This window comes from Pezoporus wallicus, unplaced genomic scaffold (genome assembly GCF_028554395.1).
Source record: "Pezoporus wallicus isolate ANWC-B61680 ecotype Strahan unplaced genomic scaffold, APGP_CSIRO_Pwel_v1 contig_6897, whole genome shotgun sequence".
NCBI classification, from domain to species: Eukaryota; Metazoa; Chordata; class Aves; order Psittaciformes; family Psittacidae; genus Pezoporus; species Pezoporus wallicus.
In genome coordinates, this window is record NW_026636510.1 from 1823259 (window position 1) to 1840984 (window position 17726).

Genomic DNA, 17726 nt, shown 5'->3' on the forward strand with positions numbered 1-17726 from the left:
AAGTGTAACCTGATACACAAAAGTCCTCATTTTGAGAGTAACAGTGTACTGAGACCCCTGAGTTTGTATTTTGAGAGATGCTTCTTTGCTCTGTTCCTCTGGAAAATGTTAAAAACATATCCAACACAGAGCAAGCCAGAGAAAGATTCACATTTTATTGTTATGCTCCAAGCAAAGCCCTGCTTGTAAAATACATCACTTGTTGACATAAATACTGTGAATTAAATCCTAGTAAAGCTTCCAACTCACAGGTTATTTTATATCATCAGGTATTATTTTGTATCATCAGATCTGGAAAGAAATCTTCAAATAACATGAACCAACTATGTAATGCAGACTGCAGTGTGGCTACACCAATATGTGGCAACTGGGAATCTAGACCATCATTCCACCAGTAATGAGTATACTACAATAAGTAGAGGGGTATTCTTGGTAATTGAACAGGCTGTTCAGCATCCATTTTTGTGATTCTGTCTCAATTACATTCAATGAAAGTCACTTTATTGGTGTGAGAGAGCATTCAGTAGCTGCCAAATTTAATACTTGAGGATCCACAGAGTAAGCTTTTGGTACTAATGGGATTTTATAGAACATAACTCTGTGTCTTGTTGCTGTCTCTATCTTTCTGAAGATAATTTAGAAGAGTCTGGAACAAAGGAAAAAGGGTATTTTTTTTTGTATGAATAGAACCTAGAAAAAAGGAAAGAAAGGTTGCTAAAGGTTCAAAGATCAACTGGAAGTTCAGCAATGAACCGGTTTAAGTCTAACTGAAGCAGATAAATGAATGACAAAAACAGTGCATAAAAGTTTGTTTTAAATTCCAGAATAAAATTTTTGTTTAACCTCTTCACACATCCTTTGCATTTGTCAAGAGAAAAGAACCCCTCACTTCAGGATTACTTTCTAATGGGAAATTTAAACCTAAATATCCCCTGGAGTCAATGTTTAATTGTACAGTCAGCTATGAAATACCCAATACACTACAGGTCAGACAACCTCAAAGGTTCTGAATCAATAAAGTACTTCAATCCACATTTATACTTTGAAATATAATTAACTACTTCACTGAGCAGTAAAAATAGCACATGTTTACATGCCTTGCAGCCCGACTTTAAACAAACAAATCTCAGTTTCACAAGAGTTATTTGTCACAGATTCATCACACATAATTTAAATCATCACTGGAGTAGGTAAATTGGAAAACTAGCAATGGTAGGATCCCTATAACGATAATAGAAAGAAAGAAAGACCTGTAGGAGGTGATAAATGTCCAAGATGATCCGGTGGCAAATCCATTTCTAGTCTATATAATATCAGAGTTTAAGTCCATGAAAAAATTACCAATAGGGAAAAGAAATTCAAAGTGTATATATAGAAAGCTATCCAGACTCCTGTTTGTAACTGAAAAACTATGGAGCTGCCTACTAAGAATTTATGTGAACATTTAAATCAACTATATTTAAATCAATTACTAAATCTGATATTACTTGGAGTACAATTTTGATATTGACCACTTATATTTTAAAAAATTACAGGACATTTAGGTTCAGAATTTGAACTGGAAAGAAGACGTTTTTTTAAAAGTTGAAATTACATTTTAAGAAACTGGCTGAAATTCATCCTATCCCATGACAAATGCAGGTTATACCATATCAGCTTAAACCACATCCCAATTAACTCCACCAGATGAGTAAGGTTTTTTTTATAGTCTCTCTATAAGATTCCATTTAGTATTCAGAATAGGAACAGTTTATTTTTTTTTTAAGTGATCTTCATTTGCATGCCATTAGTTGATCCAAGCATATTTATATTTGCTCAAGGGCTTTTGAGTAAAATACTCTAGCATTTCCACTGCCTAAATTCCACTTTTTTGGTTTTCCAAGGCTTTCTCTTGTTGTTAGTTTTGGTTTTGTTGGGTTTTTTTTTGGTTGGTGGTTATGGATAGTTTCTTGGTCGGTTGTAGATTTTATTTTGTTCTGGGGTTTGGTTGGTAGCTTCTTTAAAAAAAAAAAAAAAACAAAACAAAACACAAAACTCTGATAGGAGATTTTCCAAATTCTTCCATTCAATTTTATAAAGTAAACAGAGTAAAGATAGATAATATTCATTTCCCAGTGGTGTTTGTAGATTTTCTGGTGTGTGTATCAAGGACTCACTACATGAACTTGATTATACAATCAGTCATACTGATTTTTCATATAAAAGTTAACAGTTCCGTTTGAATCTGTCATGCTCACTCTAAGCTTCCTCACATTAAGACTTGTATTGACTTACTCCATAAATGTTTACTAAACATTGTATCAGAATGGTGGAAAGTTAAAGCGAATAAAATTAGCTTCTTTTATACTAATCTAAACCAAAATTAACTCCACTTTAACTAAGAGATAAGTATTAACATAAAAAAAGGCAAAAGTTGTGTCAGTTTTAGATAGTGACAATAATTGAATTCGGACTACAGTAGATCACTGTACATTGCAGTCTGACCTCTGAGTGGCAATTTCCTTACTCATCTTAGGAGGACTAGACCTGATATCTGATACCATATTTTTATATTCTTTTTAAAGGATTCTTTTTTAAAGGATTCATGATAAATTCATTAGTATTTTCCATGCATCTCAAATCCATTTCATTTATTATAAAAGTTTTAAATAGTTTAGCAGAGGACGCTTCTTAAGTCCTTCTAACTGTTTTTCATCTGTTATTAAAACATGATAAATTCAAGAAGAGTAAAAAAAAAAATACAAAATGCATAAATGCATGCTTAGCAGTACAACTAATTAGTTCCTTACCTCCAAGTTAAGTTTTGCTCAACACCATTATTGCTTGTAGGGCGGCAGTATGCATAGTTTCAGCAGAAATAGCCTCATGAGTACAATAAAGTTGCCTTGACGATATGCTCAATAGTTACAAATTGGCTTGCCTAAAGTTACACAGAATTCTGCAGCATAAATACATTTTTCCATGAAATAGCAGATTCAATTTGAAATTACTGTGGGAATTGATGGTGTAATTTTTTCATAAAATAAAAAAATGTTTCACATATTCTAAAGTAATTTACCATTCTGTAAAGACAAAGATTTGGACAAACATTTTTTGTAAATAATATACCAGTTTAACCCCAGTTTTAGTTTATTAGTAGGAAGCAATTTTCAGAAGTCTGTTGGTTCCTCATTCACAAATACTCCAAATAAAAATATACTATCCCGTTAAAGAGCTGCAAGCCTATACTACAGTTGGTTTATATTCAATGAACTCATTGCTTGTACCCTGAAACAGTTCTACTGAATTGCAAGTCCAAAAAAATTCACAAGCAGCTTTTGAGTATCAAGCTCTTCAATCTGCAGAAAATATTTCAAAGCACCCACACATACCATGACAGGCTCCAACAGAAAGACTGTATAACCTACAAGAAATTATGACTTGGTTCCTATGACTGCCCACAGCAACACATCCAAAACCAGAGCCTTATTCTAGCTGTGCTACAGAACTTCGTTTTAAAAGAAAATTCCACAGAAAGCACAAGAAAAATTCATGCTATTTCAAAAGAATTGCAGCCTATATACAAAGACACAGCAAGGGTGCAGGAAGGACAGATTGCATGGAAAATGTACAAAGGGTATTTTTAACACAGCTAAATATTGGTGGTAGTGGCATAAGCTTTACAAAATATTAAATGTTGTGAGAAGCCATGTTATTTTTGACATGGTTATTTCCCTCATCTTCATAATCTTTATGCTGCAAATATGAGGGTCTGGCCTTAAGAAAAGCAGCAGTTGTGCATATTTCATTTGATTATGTACCCAACTCTGAATAGTGCATAAGGCTGCACACAATCCATTCCCGCTGAAACTCTTGAACTTATCTATGGATCACTGGTGGTTCAAAAAGAAATTGCACCTGCAGCTCAGTTCTGTATGCTGTCAGTCTACTTTCAGCTAATGAACATTAAGTAATTCTCCAGTATTTTGTAAGCAATTATCATAGTTGCCCCCAGAGATGCTGCAAGACAACAAATGCAATACCTGCATTGTGAGTGAAACAGCACCCTTCTAGTTTCTGTCCTCTGCACCTTCTCTGAAATCATTTGAGAACCGTGGTTCTCAGACTTCCTCTTCATCTGGAGTTGCCACTCAAAGTAATTTCAGTGAATGATACAGAAACCAGAATCTAGCATCACAAGTTATCATTTGTTTCCTGTAGATACTATCATGATACTTGTGCCTCCTTCCACAGTACAGGTTTCTTCAGGGCTTTCTCAACAGATAACTTCTGATTCTGTAGCCTTCCTGTTCCACTATTCCAACCTGCATTTATTTAGCTTACATGTTAAATCTGTTAATCCCTCAGTTTAATTAGCATTTTAGGAGTACAGACTAGGTACTTCCATAAACTAACATTAGAGAAATAATTTTTAAAGAAACACTATAACTTCTTGGTGACTGTGTTCAAGGATTTCTAAGCATTTGTGATTAATTAATTCTTAATTTTGTATTTTATCACCATTCTAGAATAGTTCTTCAGTTCAGATAGTGATACAAGGAAGGAGAGAGGCTAAACCACAAATCACAAGTTAGCACCGCAAAGACAATTCGTAGCCAAGTGAGGGAAAAAGAATAAAATCATCTAACACCCAGGAAAGTGAAGGCACTCCATTTTAATAAACAGCTTCCTTTACTTTAAAAGTGCATAGAGCATGCAGATATTAATGCAAAAGACTTAACCACATTTTTATGAGCATAGCAAAGACCAGATTATCAATGATAGTTGAAATATGACAGGAGTAGCTGTCCTCCCCTTCCCCCATGGCTCTGAGCCAGCAAAACAGTTAGGCTCATGCTTAACCTTGAGTTTTGCAGAACACTCTTAAGTGATTTGCTGGAGCAAGGCCAAAATGCAAGAGCCATGTACAACTCCCATGTTTACTTTCCTTTAGCCAGGCCAAGGGGAACAGAGGGAAAGAAATGGTGAACTGCAAGATATTTCATTTTACATTGCAACAATACAACATAACTCACATAGATCAACACTTATAAACACAGATAGAATGCTACTGTGACTGCAATCACAGTAAAAATTTTCACCAAGCAATGCAACTGCTATTTATGAAGGTGCAACACAAGCATGTTATCAATTATCAATTCAGACATCAAGCACAGGTTTTAAACAACACAGCTAGCACATCAGTTTAAATATCCAATACTATATGTATAGTAATCTTCCTACAGCTTCTCCGACTTTCACGCAAGCCCTCTGTCACTTGTTTGCATTAAGCCCTACGGAGGTCACTTGGCTTGTGTGATTTCAGGTAAGATACTGTCACTTCTGATTCACAGGCCACTCCACACACTTCCTACTACATAGCAACAGGGTGCCAGTTACTGCCTGCTGCGTGACACTAATCTTCAGAGAGGCAGCAACACCAAAGCGCTCTTTGCAGGAGGGTGAAATGAGTTTGCCTCAGCCTTAGAGCTTCCTGCAATTCACATTAGGTGGAAGTTAGTTATTCTGTGTGCCATGTGAATTGATTCTCTGTTCTTGTAAACCAAATATTTTGCTGGCATATCAGTTTTGCTGGGACATAAATTCACACTAGAGTGACAGAGAAAAAGTTACTGTCACCCTGCCACAAGCATGATAGAAAAAGTCAAGTAGTGATCGCGCTTACTATACAATGGTAAATAAAGTGCAAGAGGTTGTAATTTTGATTCTAAAATGTTTATAAACGTGCTAGAAAAGTGGGTGACTCACGCAATTTGGACTTTTAGCATGAGACAGTGATTCTGTCAGGAGTTTCCTTTCCAAACATTCCTCAGTGAGCAAAAAAGGTCTTGCGGTTCTTACCCTGCCACAATAATGATGTGCAAACATAACTGTCAGGGCAGTACTTCCAGTTAAGCTCTAAAGAACAATAACCTCAATTTCTAGTTGTGGTTCACGTTTATCAGTTTTTCAAAATAGCCAGTTAGTGGAAATTAATTCACTTGTTTTCTCTTATTGTAGTGAGTGCCACCAAAGATCGCCATGTACCAGATGCGTGCAGAGATCCCATCTATCAAAAAAACACTGATATTTATTAGACAGATAGTTAGTGACTGAAGTTAGTTGATGCCTTAGTAGATGCCTCTGGTTAAGTTAAAAGAGCAGCGTAACACTTACAAGCTACTCAATCTAACTCATTCCCGTATTTATCCAGTCTCACCCAAACAGCAGACAAGTTTTCCAGAGTAAGGTTCAAAAATAAAATTTCCCCAATGGAAAATTCCAGTTAAAAAGTTCCTGCTCTCTCACCTGTTCGTTACCACATGCTGAGCTTTCTAGGTCAGATCATTTCAGTCAGCAGCCCAACCGCACTCTCACCAGTGCACTGAGCGGGCAGTACTTCAAAAGGTGCCTTGAATAGTTCAGTCAGCCTCAGGTGACAAAATGGTTAGACTCCAATCCAACCAACTTGGGTAACTAATCACATTGACATTTTAGAAGCCTCTTGAACCAGTCCTTCTAAAATAAATTCCATTTATTTTTGGGAAAGCTAGGTGCCTTTGAGATCCTCCTGAGGGACAGCCTAAATTAGGCAGGATCTCCCTCTGGACTTGCTTTTCTAGGCAGTTTTCCTATTGAACATGGAGGGAATTTAGGCACTTAAGAGAACTAGTTCACTGTGTGCTCAAAACAGGTGCTAATTAGCTGCCTGTGCCTGACTGGAACCCTCCAGTTTAGATACCAAAAAAATTATCTTAAAGGCTAGCATTATGTTATGCCTCACTGATATAAAGGAAAAAAAAACAAACCACAAACAGCATGTATTATACACTACAAACAGATCAAGACCAGGAATGCAGTAAGAACATATAAAATAGGGTGTCAGGACCATACCTTTACCAACAGCCTCAGTGCAATCCAGCACCCCAGGAAGAGAAAGCAGAGGAGGCACTTGTAGCCACGAGCAAGGCAGGCTGCACAGATGAATGTTATCAACTGCAGGTGTGACATGAGGTAAGAAGCTGGTCCCCTCAGCGGCTCCCCTAAGCGCCAGCTGTGCCCCAGCTCCCTCTGCCTTAAGGCCAAACTAAGGTGCTTTGTGGGAACTTTTCGCAACAGAGCCCTGTCAACTGCCCACCCACCCCTTTTTTCTTTTAATTTATTTTAAATCAGGCTACTCCTGAGGTATTTCATAGCTCTCTTACTACAACACAAAGAATAGACTAAGAGCAAAGCAAAACCAAAGCCACAATACTTGCTGTATACATGCATAGCCTCACACTGTCTCTAGCATAGAAAAACAGGCCAGCACTGCCATCTGCACTGCAAGAAGCACCTGTATTAAAACCATAAGCAAAAGACCCTGAAAATGAGCAGGAAACAAGTTCTTACAGGAGAGCAGAGCTGTCACCATAGCAGTAGCTGGGTGCCCACTGTGTCCCATGTGAACTCCCTAGGGAGGTGCTAGGCCTGAGCAGAGGCAGGAGGACAAGGAAGAGAAAATAAGACCTGGGAGGCTTTATGGGTGACTGCAGGATAGAGGAAGAGGCCCTGAGTGGGTGATAAGAAAGTCTAAGACCAGGCTAGATGTTGCCTAGAAAGAAGAAATCCCTCTGGTTCCTCTCAGGGACCCAGCACTGCATGTCTTCCACAGCAATACTTCCCCCCTGCCCCAGCACACCCATGTCTAAGCCCACCTAGGGCTTAAACATGGTTTGACCCCAAACCAGCACCATTCATTGGGCTTCCACCTACCCTTCAAGCCTGAGGATCACCCATAGAAAAATTGCCATGAGCTGCTGCTTTCTCCTCATCTCACAGCAGCTCTGGGGGCAGCATGGAGACGACTAGGCAAACCAGAGCACTAAGGAAAGGAGAACTCCACAACAAAGGCAGTTGCAGGCAATAAACTATATCAGCTGAATAAATGCAGACAGCTGGGGATGCAGCACATGACAGGGCACAGAAAATAAAGAGCAGATGATTCCTAGGACTGCCCAGGCTGTGCTGAGGGATATTTGGCAGACACGTCTCCAGCGTGGCAGCCCACCACTGCGTGACCTAGCCTCTGTGCCTTGTCTCAGATCTCTGCTAAGTAATTCCTGCTTTGCGTGTATTAAAGATGTGTGGCAGATAACAGCCACCAGATGACACTTCTGATTCTCCCAAAGCACCAAAACCACCCCATGCTTTTCAGAACAGAAAGTTCCAGTACCAGTACTGGGGTGAGAAAAAGTACCTTTTCCTGTCCTGCTGCTGTCCAACAGCAGGAGTCAGTCACAAAAAATTTGTTTGAATGAGTGTTTTATACAGTTGAGTCTATTCAGATGTATTAGTAGTAGGGAACGTCGCTATAGAGTGTGGGGGCTTTTTCTTTAACTAAAATGAATTTTGTAATGAAAAATTAAGTTCTTAGAGGCATTATGAGAGTTTATGGCACTCACTGGCTAAATTAGTACTCAGAAATCAAGTTTCACAGGCGGAGCCTATACCATTTGGCATGTGTACAAATATTGCACACATAAATACTGGCTCCTGCTGCTTCCTCCACTGCTGGTCGGTGTTAGGTGGCTTTCTTAATTTCACTTTGCTTTTCTTGTCTGCAGTATAAAGATAATACTTCTCAGCTCTGCAGTGGTGCCAGGCTTGATTCATGAATGTTTTAAAGCATTCTGTGATTTTCACCCTGAAAGGTGCTTGAGAACCATAAATTATTACTTTAATATAGATAATAGTTTTCATCTCATGAATGTTTTATAGTACTACTCCAAATTCATGCCTGATGTAACTCTAATAACTTGAGCAGAGTTAAACTAGGGATAAATTTGGTACAATATATGAGGCAGCAAAATGAAATTCCAAGTGTGAGGCAGAGGGCTTACCAAGTAGTACTTCATACACAGTAATGTCAGAAACTCTCCCCACTGCCCGCTTACCTACAGGAAAATTATCAGCTCATGGCATTCTTTAACCTGCTAAGGTTTGATTCATCATTAAATGCATGCTTCAGGCCAAAATCATATTTTTTCTAATACATTCTATTGCTATATATATGTAGTTTTTATTTACTGAGCATTAGTAGACTTGATCATGTATTTGAAAGCAGATTATTTTTTCCCTTGCCACTCCTGCAGCTTCCGGTCCTTAGTTGTAGGAGCATAGGACACAGGACTAGCAGGGATCCAGTGGGCCATAGTCCACTTCTGAAGCAACCACATGGCCAGTTTAGATCTCTGGTTTTGTGCCAACCTTTGCCTATAGGTGAAACAACTTTCCTCCTCCAATGTCATCTAACTACTCTGCCGTTATAGACACATGAAGAGTAAAATGTAAAATGTGTTATTTCTCTGGTCATGTGAGTGGCCCATGTCTGATGGATTTGGTGTAAATGTTCACAAAGCAAATGCAGCAGAAAGAATACACCATTAAGTAAAAATAATTTATTGGTGTTTTCTGGTAAAATGGTTGAAATGTGTATTACCACCAATCTTCTTTCTGTTTGCTGATAGAATTTTGTCAAGGGACTTTAAAGAATACACTGCAGGTATCAAACTAATGAAGGCCTTTTACTGAGCACTTTTTCTATCTATAAACAACGTAATAAAGAAATTTCTAGGGATATGATAACCAGCTTTGAAAAGAAAAAATATTTGCTTGACATCTGCTACTCCATTTTTCAGCTGAACCCTGGAGAAATTCAGATCTTTATTGATTGTAGTCTCCTCTGCAACTCTGATTCTTAGCATTACCTCCTTTCCAGTTGGTCTTCAGATTTTCCATTCTTCACTGTCTCCAGTGAATGATCTTGGCTGTCATGGTTATTATAATACTTTTCTATTCCCTCCTTTCCCAATTCTTTCCTATTAAGGAAAATTTCTACAGAGAGTAATGGGAAACTTGATAAGCTTTCAAATCTTATGTGACAATGTAACCTACTCTATTTAGAGTTTCTTACAGAAACAGAGTATTTCCTATGAAGTTTTTACATTTAGAATGATTGCTATAGAACCTCTTCTTTCTTCTCTCATGTCCCTCTGTCCCCCTTCTAAACAGGACTTTACACTGTATTGTATCACAGAATAGATTGTTGAAGATCCAGCTGATCCAGAGGCTTTGACAATCTTTCTACTGGATGCTATGTTCACCTGAACATGCAACTAGTTGTGAAAGCACCACTTTTAGCTATTATTAATGCTAGCTCCTAGAATGGGATGAGTAAATGCAAAACAAAAAATTGTATTCAAATACTTTTGTGCTGATAGCTGCATTTGATTGTAAAGAAACTTTTGAAACATTAAAATTAACTTGGATAAGAATTAACTAGGCATCCACCTTCATTTTTTCACCACTAGAAATGAGAAAGGACTGTCACCAAATCATAAAGAGAAAATAAGGTCCTCTTAAGTATTAGGTAAAGCTCAGACCTGGAGGTAATGTGGGTACTGTAGAGCCACTTTTAATGGAAATCATAAGTTGTGCAGCTGGCATAAATGCAACTTCCATCAAGTATTGAGATTTACTCAATTAAGCAAGTAACTTCTGAGTGTTGAATGAGCAACCTGGACAATCAGTTCAGAGAGTTGAAAAACCACATCATTAAGTCACCTGTAAGATGCACCTGAAGTCTGAGTTTAGCATAGGAAGAATTAGAATTCAGGACAGTATCATTGCTAGATTTCTAAATTAAGTGCCCACATTTGCATGTTCTGCTACACACAGTTGGGCAGGCAATCACGCATTTGTCTTCATGCTATTCATGTAAATTTGTATGTCAGTGCAAAAATGTAAGGTCCTGGGCAAATTAGTTAGTGCACATATTATACAATCAGTCAGCACTAGGTACCAGGCTAAACATTTGATCCATCAAAATAATGGACTTTTTATTTCAATAGCTCTAAGTGTCTAAACTGTTTGGCTGTAGTAACTTTAGAGGCAATTCTACTACTGGAGTAGCTAAGTGCCAGTAATTAACATATATAAAATGAGGATAAATAAGTACCTTTTTTTTAAGTTTTACTCTGTCTCAGCATCCTAAATTTAAAAGGTCAAATACATCTGAGAGAACATTTTGAAAATTCAGCAGTGGGAAAAGAATAAGAACAGAATGAAGAGAAGTAGAGCAGGGAGGATAAAACTAAAGCTGACACAGCTCCAGATGAAAGCAACAGACAGAAGGAAAATATGACTTCACATTATTAAAGGCAAACACAGGCCACACCATCAGAAACGCACACAGCTTAGCTTAGGTCTTGATCCTCCAATCAGAGCTAGATTGCAGACAAGAGACTTCTATATCTGAGACTGCTTTTCTGGTTTGTCTTTTTAATCCCCAATACATGAAATAGCCTGTAATAGAGAGATTTCTTTTAGGTACCAGAAAACTAATGCAATTGCACAAATAAAAACTGTATTATGAGTCTTCATCTAACCAACCATTCTGGTTAGAGTTTATTTCCCAGATTTTGATGACATTCATACAGTCAAACCTCATGAAGGAAGTTCATACATTCACCAAGCTCTGTCCACAGTCATTCATATGTCTTTGTATTGCAGAGAAGTGTTTTGTGTCTCAGCAGGTTATTGTTTAATGGGCTAATGCATATTTTTTCATGAAATGGTATTATGTTACCTGTAAAAAAAAAAAACAAACAAAACCACTTCCAAATACTAAAAAAGCGCTGCTTAGTCTCGTGGTGGAGGAGGCTAATTTCACCTATTGATCTGAAGGGTGTTACGCCAGGCCTTGTATAATTTAGCCCTATAAGCAATAGTATGCAATAATTACTATGGGAAAATCACCTTGCTGCTTTATTTTTGTGCAATTTGGAAAACTGGAACATAATTTTCCCCCAAAAGAGTGACTGCAGTTTGTTATTTTAAGCCCAGGGCTATATGTATACCTTCTAATTGCAGTATCTTACCCTCTCACAATCAAAAATAAAGCACATGGTATTGTGAGAATATGTTCTATTTCTTTAAATTCTGCATGCCAACACCACACTGTTACCCTGGGATTTTTTGTTGGTAGCTGGTGAATGAGCAACAAGAAAGCAGACCACTTCTGAGCCCCTCCATTGATGACTTTCTCTGTGAAACTAAACCAGAAGCTGTTGCAAGACCTGTAACATCAAATACTGCAGGTAATCAAAATTCTTTACTATCACTCACTGGAGAGAAATAATTTTAAATTTATCTTAATTATGGTACATTTTTGTCAAGAGATTTCTTGATTTGTTATTATTTGCACAAAATTACAAGCTGGTATTAAATTATAATTGCTTCATCTATTAGTAGAAAAAGCTTTGTTCATGCCATTTGAGGGCAAATCTGATGTGATCCAAATCACATATGTTCTAGCAGATCTCTGGTGTTGAAGTAAAGCGAACTTGTTTAAGTTCAAGAGGAAGTACATACCAGTTTGAGCAATTCTCAATCTGGTTTTGCAAAATTTTAACCTACAGGAAGCCACATTTATCTGGCTTTATCCAAACTCATTACTTCTTCTAGAAAGACCTTCTGTAATAAAAACTTGGATGGGATGTCAGAGAGAAGGGAAGAGATACCAAAACAGTTTATCCAGGCTGAGTTTGGTCACTTTATTAATGAAAGGATCTAAGACATTTCTTATCTCCCTTGTGTTGCAATGAGATAAGAAGATAGTGAGATATAGCGATAATAAGATGTGAGCACATAATAAAAAGTAATAGTGATTTCTGAAAGCTTTTTGAATTATACTGAATTATATTTGAAATATATTGTCCTTTGGAATTGGCCTCGTCCTATTCAGTATAGGACTTTCCTTTGTGCAAAGGAAATCAAAGTGGTTGAGCGGATCAACTAAGTTACAATAAAATCAGCACAGCACTACTATGTTCTATTGCTGTCTCATTAAGTGACTTGGCTGGTTAGAAGCCATTTAATTAAAATCTATATACATGCAAATTATTAAATGAGTAACTGACAGCTGAGTGATTATCTTCACATTTAATTAATAAATGTCTAAAGCAATATGCAAGTCCTAGTAGCAAAATCCAGAACACTGAATTAAATAACAATAGTAAGTAATATCTTTTCCTTTTATATATAGCTAAAGATATTACAAGGATCAATAAAAATATTTCAGGTTGTTTAAGAGTGGTGCTTGTAAAAACTATCTATAGATACTATATCTGCCTTGAATAGATATCAGACTGGGGAGGGAATAATTGCAATTATTTAATAGCAAAATAAAAATGTCTATGAAGATTGATGAAATTCACTGGTTTTCCAAGAACACAGATAAAGCACAGCAAGAGATAATCCAAACTGATCTGTCAAAGACACCTGCCCTATAAAAGAAAGATAAAGAGGGAGGATTTTTATCTTTTATGTGCAAAATAATTTTAAATGTTACTCCTTAAGCAACTTTAAATGAAGAACTGAGACTGAACATGCCTTTCATGCGATACAGTGCTTAATAGAAATAGCAGTAGAATTTATAACTATATTCTGTATTTATTCCTCAAAAGACAAAGAGCAACAACAGTAGAAACCACTACTAAAAGTACCATTACTCCTTTAGGACCCAAGAAATCCACCCTAGAAACTGTCTACTCTTCAGGTTTTCCCATAATGGTATGTAGCACAACAGTAGTGCCTTATGCAGCTACTTGATAAATCACAGGATTAAACCAAATCTTATCTAAAAGCTCAGTTGTAAGGGGAACTCTCACAATATCAGATCTAAGAGTTCTTTAAGGTTTTCAGAGGAAAAGCCTTTTATGCAAATTAAGCTTTTTTAAACTGCATCCTGTTAAGCACCTGAAATCCCTAATAATCAATTTGAATATACTGGTCATCATCCAGGAAACATCATCAGCCAGGAAATACACATTTGCTGTAGTCAAGTGCAAACACATTCATATATTTTTCCAATTAAACCAAGTTTTTTGAGTGAGCTGTTCTAATTAAAACAACATTGAATTCTAACATTTTGTCTCCAAGTATTATCAGCAGGTCTGGATCTCTTGGATCTTAGTGAACCTGTCTTACAAAGCCAAAACAAAGCAAAGAAATCAGAGAATCCATCAAGAAGTGAAGGCTTAAAAGCTTCAATCCACAGAAAGAAGACAGACAATTCTGACCTTATAAGCGTGGATATTGAGCAGAAAGCCCAGACTGTCAGAGTTTCAGACAAGTCTTCACTAGATTTAGGTAAGAGTGTAGCTCTTTTATCAGTGCTAGATAGCCTTGCTTAGCACAAATTTTTCCTCTTGCTTAGCACGAATTTTTCCTTGCTACTGTCACAGGATAATGAGCAGGACCAGAATTTTTGTTACACCAGAGAGGGTAGCCTTTGTTCCACATTATAAACTACTTGAAACACCTTAAACTTGAAACCTGTTTTGCCTTTGCCATTTTAACCTATGAAGTTACTAAATGTGCAAATTTCTTACAAAAAATAATTTAGTCAGGGTAAAATGGAAGAAAAATCTATAGGGGATTGATAAGAAATAGGTAAAGGACACAAATCATCCAGCCCATGAATGTCCTTTTCAGAACCGCAGATGTCAGAAATACACATTAGATTTGTAAATACTACTTTATCTATGCATACAAGATTAAAAAAAAATCCCTTCTTGATAGAGAGCTATGTTTATACAGGCTAAAAAAAAATTATAATAATCCCAAACACAACTTAATATCCTGTCAAGCATGATCTATAGATAAGATTTGGAAAAGATGAATTTAATTTAGTTCCATCCAAACAAAATTACTTGCACCACAGCTGAGAAATTTGCAAGGTAAATGTAATTTATACCAAGGTAGCGGATTTCCATTCATCAGCACAGAAATTCTTTTTGAGAACTTTATCCTCAAACAGGAGGTGAACATCTGATTTTTGCAAAGCAAGTCCGACATATGACTGAATAATATCAGTTGCCTACAAAGTCGTTTTTAAATGGTAGTCACTAAAATGTTTTATTTTCACAATTTGACTATAACTAGGAAATTAAAAATATCCAAAACTATCAAATCATATAATTTTATCAACAGATCTAAATTACTTACAAATTACTGATTTTAAATGAAAGACTCTCACTGACATCCTGACCATGAATACTAACAGAAAAAATGCTGTCAATTCCAAAATATTTTCATAGAGTATCAGCTAAAAAGTTGCACAACTTTTCTGTTTATTGGGCCTTAACTAAAGTACAATTGGTGGCACCAATTTCTCCGTAACCTCTTAACAGAAGAGATAAAATTTTCTGCAGTAGTTTCTTTAAAATATATATATGTTTTATTTTCTTATTTTTCAGTTGATATTCAGACACAGCTAGAGAAATGGGATGATGTCAGTTTTCCTGGAGACAGGAGTAGCAAAGCCCACCCTTCTGCAGAGCGAACATCATCATCATCTAGAGCTCCATCAAAAGAGCTTTTATGGTACAAATTTTTGCTTTCCTTACAAAAAAATAGTTCCAGCTTTCTTAATTCACAGAAATGCTCGCTTCATGACAAGTCATTAAGTCTGTTATGACTACGTTAAACGTGTTCAAGAAGATATTTTGGGCAATGTATCATAAGCAAGTACACTATATAATTACATTTTGCCAGTAATTTTCAGTGTTGTGAAAAGCAGCAGGTGCAATTAGTAAATAAATGGTGGTGAGAATTCTACAGAGGCATGCAGTGATTTAAAACCACCTACAAACATGAGTAAAATAAGTAAAAAAGGATGCTTGGCAGTGATATGACAGTCACTGGATATCCATTGTATTTTGGTTTTGCTACCAAGAGGGCAGAATTTCTGTGTACAAATGGAAGAAGCAACATAAAATATCCAAGACAAGTACTACCTCTTCCATGCAGTTCAACTAAAACCGCAGGGGATGTAAACGAGGGAAGAATTGGACTTTGCCTTTGAGAACAGTTCATGTAGATTAGTTCTGCTGCCTTCCTGATATGTAAGCAACATTCATTCACTACATTATGCATCATCATAATTAGCATTTTCATACACTAGAAGCAGTTTTCTGAACAAATGATGCTTATCCTGTATCTTAACCTACGCTTTATCAGGGTGTTTCATTAACTTAAAACATTACACGTTTTGCTCAATGAACTCAATTTTGGTAAGCAGGGTTTCATTTTCTAGGAAGAAAGACTATTAGGATATTGTGGCACAAAAATGCACGTATGACAAGGTGAAGTTTTGTAATGTGGTGGTTGATTCTTAGATACTGACTGCAGATACAGTCTTGTGTCATTGCCTAACCGCATTCTGTCTGGCTATAGAATAGAAGCATAGCATTAGAGACAAAGTCTTCATCCCATCATACTAATTTCATGCCAATACATACCATGGACTCTACTGGTGAATCAGGCCTGACTGTTCTGTTGTATTAACTACTGTCTGCATATGACTGAAAAGTCTAAGAGTGGGAACACTGACAAGGGTCCAGGCACTTCTGATAACTGCAGATAAAACAATTCAGTTAAAAGAAATAACCTAATCAGTATGTGCTTATGAACCTGAAAGACATAAGGAAGCATGCTGTAGTATGCAGTGGTAAGTATGTAAATGCATTGTTTCCAGGTCCACAGAAAACAGATCACAGTCTGAGCTGACTAATGTCAAGAGTGCCTTGGAATCCGATTCAACATCAGAATTAGAACTTGCATCTGCAACACAGGTAAGAGGATATGGTAGATTTATTAACAATAAAAAGACAAGTAGGAATTGCACCAGTGGTTATCTGTTTACTTTCTGGAAGGAATATCTAAGAGATATTTTCAGGATCATCAGTTAAAAAAAATTATACAACCAAATCTTCACAGAGCTTCCAAATTAATGTTATGAAAATAAACCTGCCAGTATTAAACTGGCAGCTGAACTGTGACCCTCCTGTACAGAAAGAGTTCAAACTACAATTTACAGCATCATCTTTTCTCCATTTCTCTAGTTCTCAAATTCAGACTTCTAGTGGCTCCCTCTCCTTGTCATATGTCTATTCTCAAGGTCTTTTGGTAAACCAGGAGTCTCCAGAACTGGAAAATGGCTAAGGAATACAGGAAAGAATCATTAGACCAACTTTCATTACCAATTTATCTCCACAGGAGGGAGAGCAGAGTGGGCCAAGGACATTTTCCTGCTGGAATGGGAACAATAATGAAGAAGGCTCTGGGTTGAAAGTTTCTAGATTTGCCTAATTGCACTGTCATATTGTATTTTAGACAGGACTTTGTGGAAGTTATTACTGAGTTGTATGGGTTTTACATATGGATGTATGCATATATATGTTCAAACATACATTATATGTGCAGGTATGCATATGTATGTACAAACATGCATTATATATTGCATAGATCAGGTCACTATACAATCCTTCTTGCCTGCTTCTTATTTTTTTAACCAAAAGTTTTCAAGTTCAGCCAGTGCCACTAGTAGGGGGAAGAGAGAGATATTTGGTGGATTAACTTTTAGTTGAAAATACTTTTCTCCTCTTCCACAGCTATTTTTAGTCCTGGACTTCAAAACATTGCTATCAGATGGAAAATCTGGAAATTAATGGAAAATAAAAGCCTCACTTGAAATCAGAAAAATGAGACACCAAAGTTCCAAATGTCTTTCCTGAAATTATGCATGGAAGGTTTTTTTTGGAGAAAATATAAATACAACCCAGTTATTAGGATCCATTCCTGTGTTTTGATTAGGAAAAAAGTCTCCTTTACTTCCCTGCCATCTTTACATTATAAACAAG

General features: G+C 36.7%; 1 protein-coding gene across 8 annotated transcripts in view; it reads left to right on the top strand.

Annotated features, from left to right (window-relative positions):
- Positions 1-17726, top strand: part of PEX5L (peroxisomal biogenesis factor 5 like) — a 108792-nt gene that overhangs the window by 70576 nt on the left and 20490 nt on the right. For 5 of the 8 annotated variants that reach the window (XM_057400462.1, XM_057400464.1, XM_057400463.1 and 2 more), the window contains 4 exons: positions 12008-12119; positions 13963-14172; positions 15282-15408; positions 16562-16658. In XM_057400462.1, the coding sequence (XP_057256445.1) occupies positions 12008-12119; positions 13963-14172; positions 15282-15408; positions 16562-16658 (546 nt within the window). The remainder of the gene's footprint in view (positions 1-12007; positions 12120-13962; positions 14173-15281; positions 15409-16561; positions 16659-17726) is intronic. The other 3 variants (XM_057400466.1, XM_057400468.1, XM_057400470.1) reach the window with 1 other exon arrangement.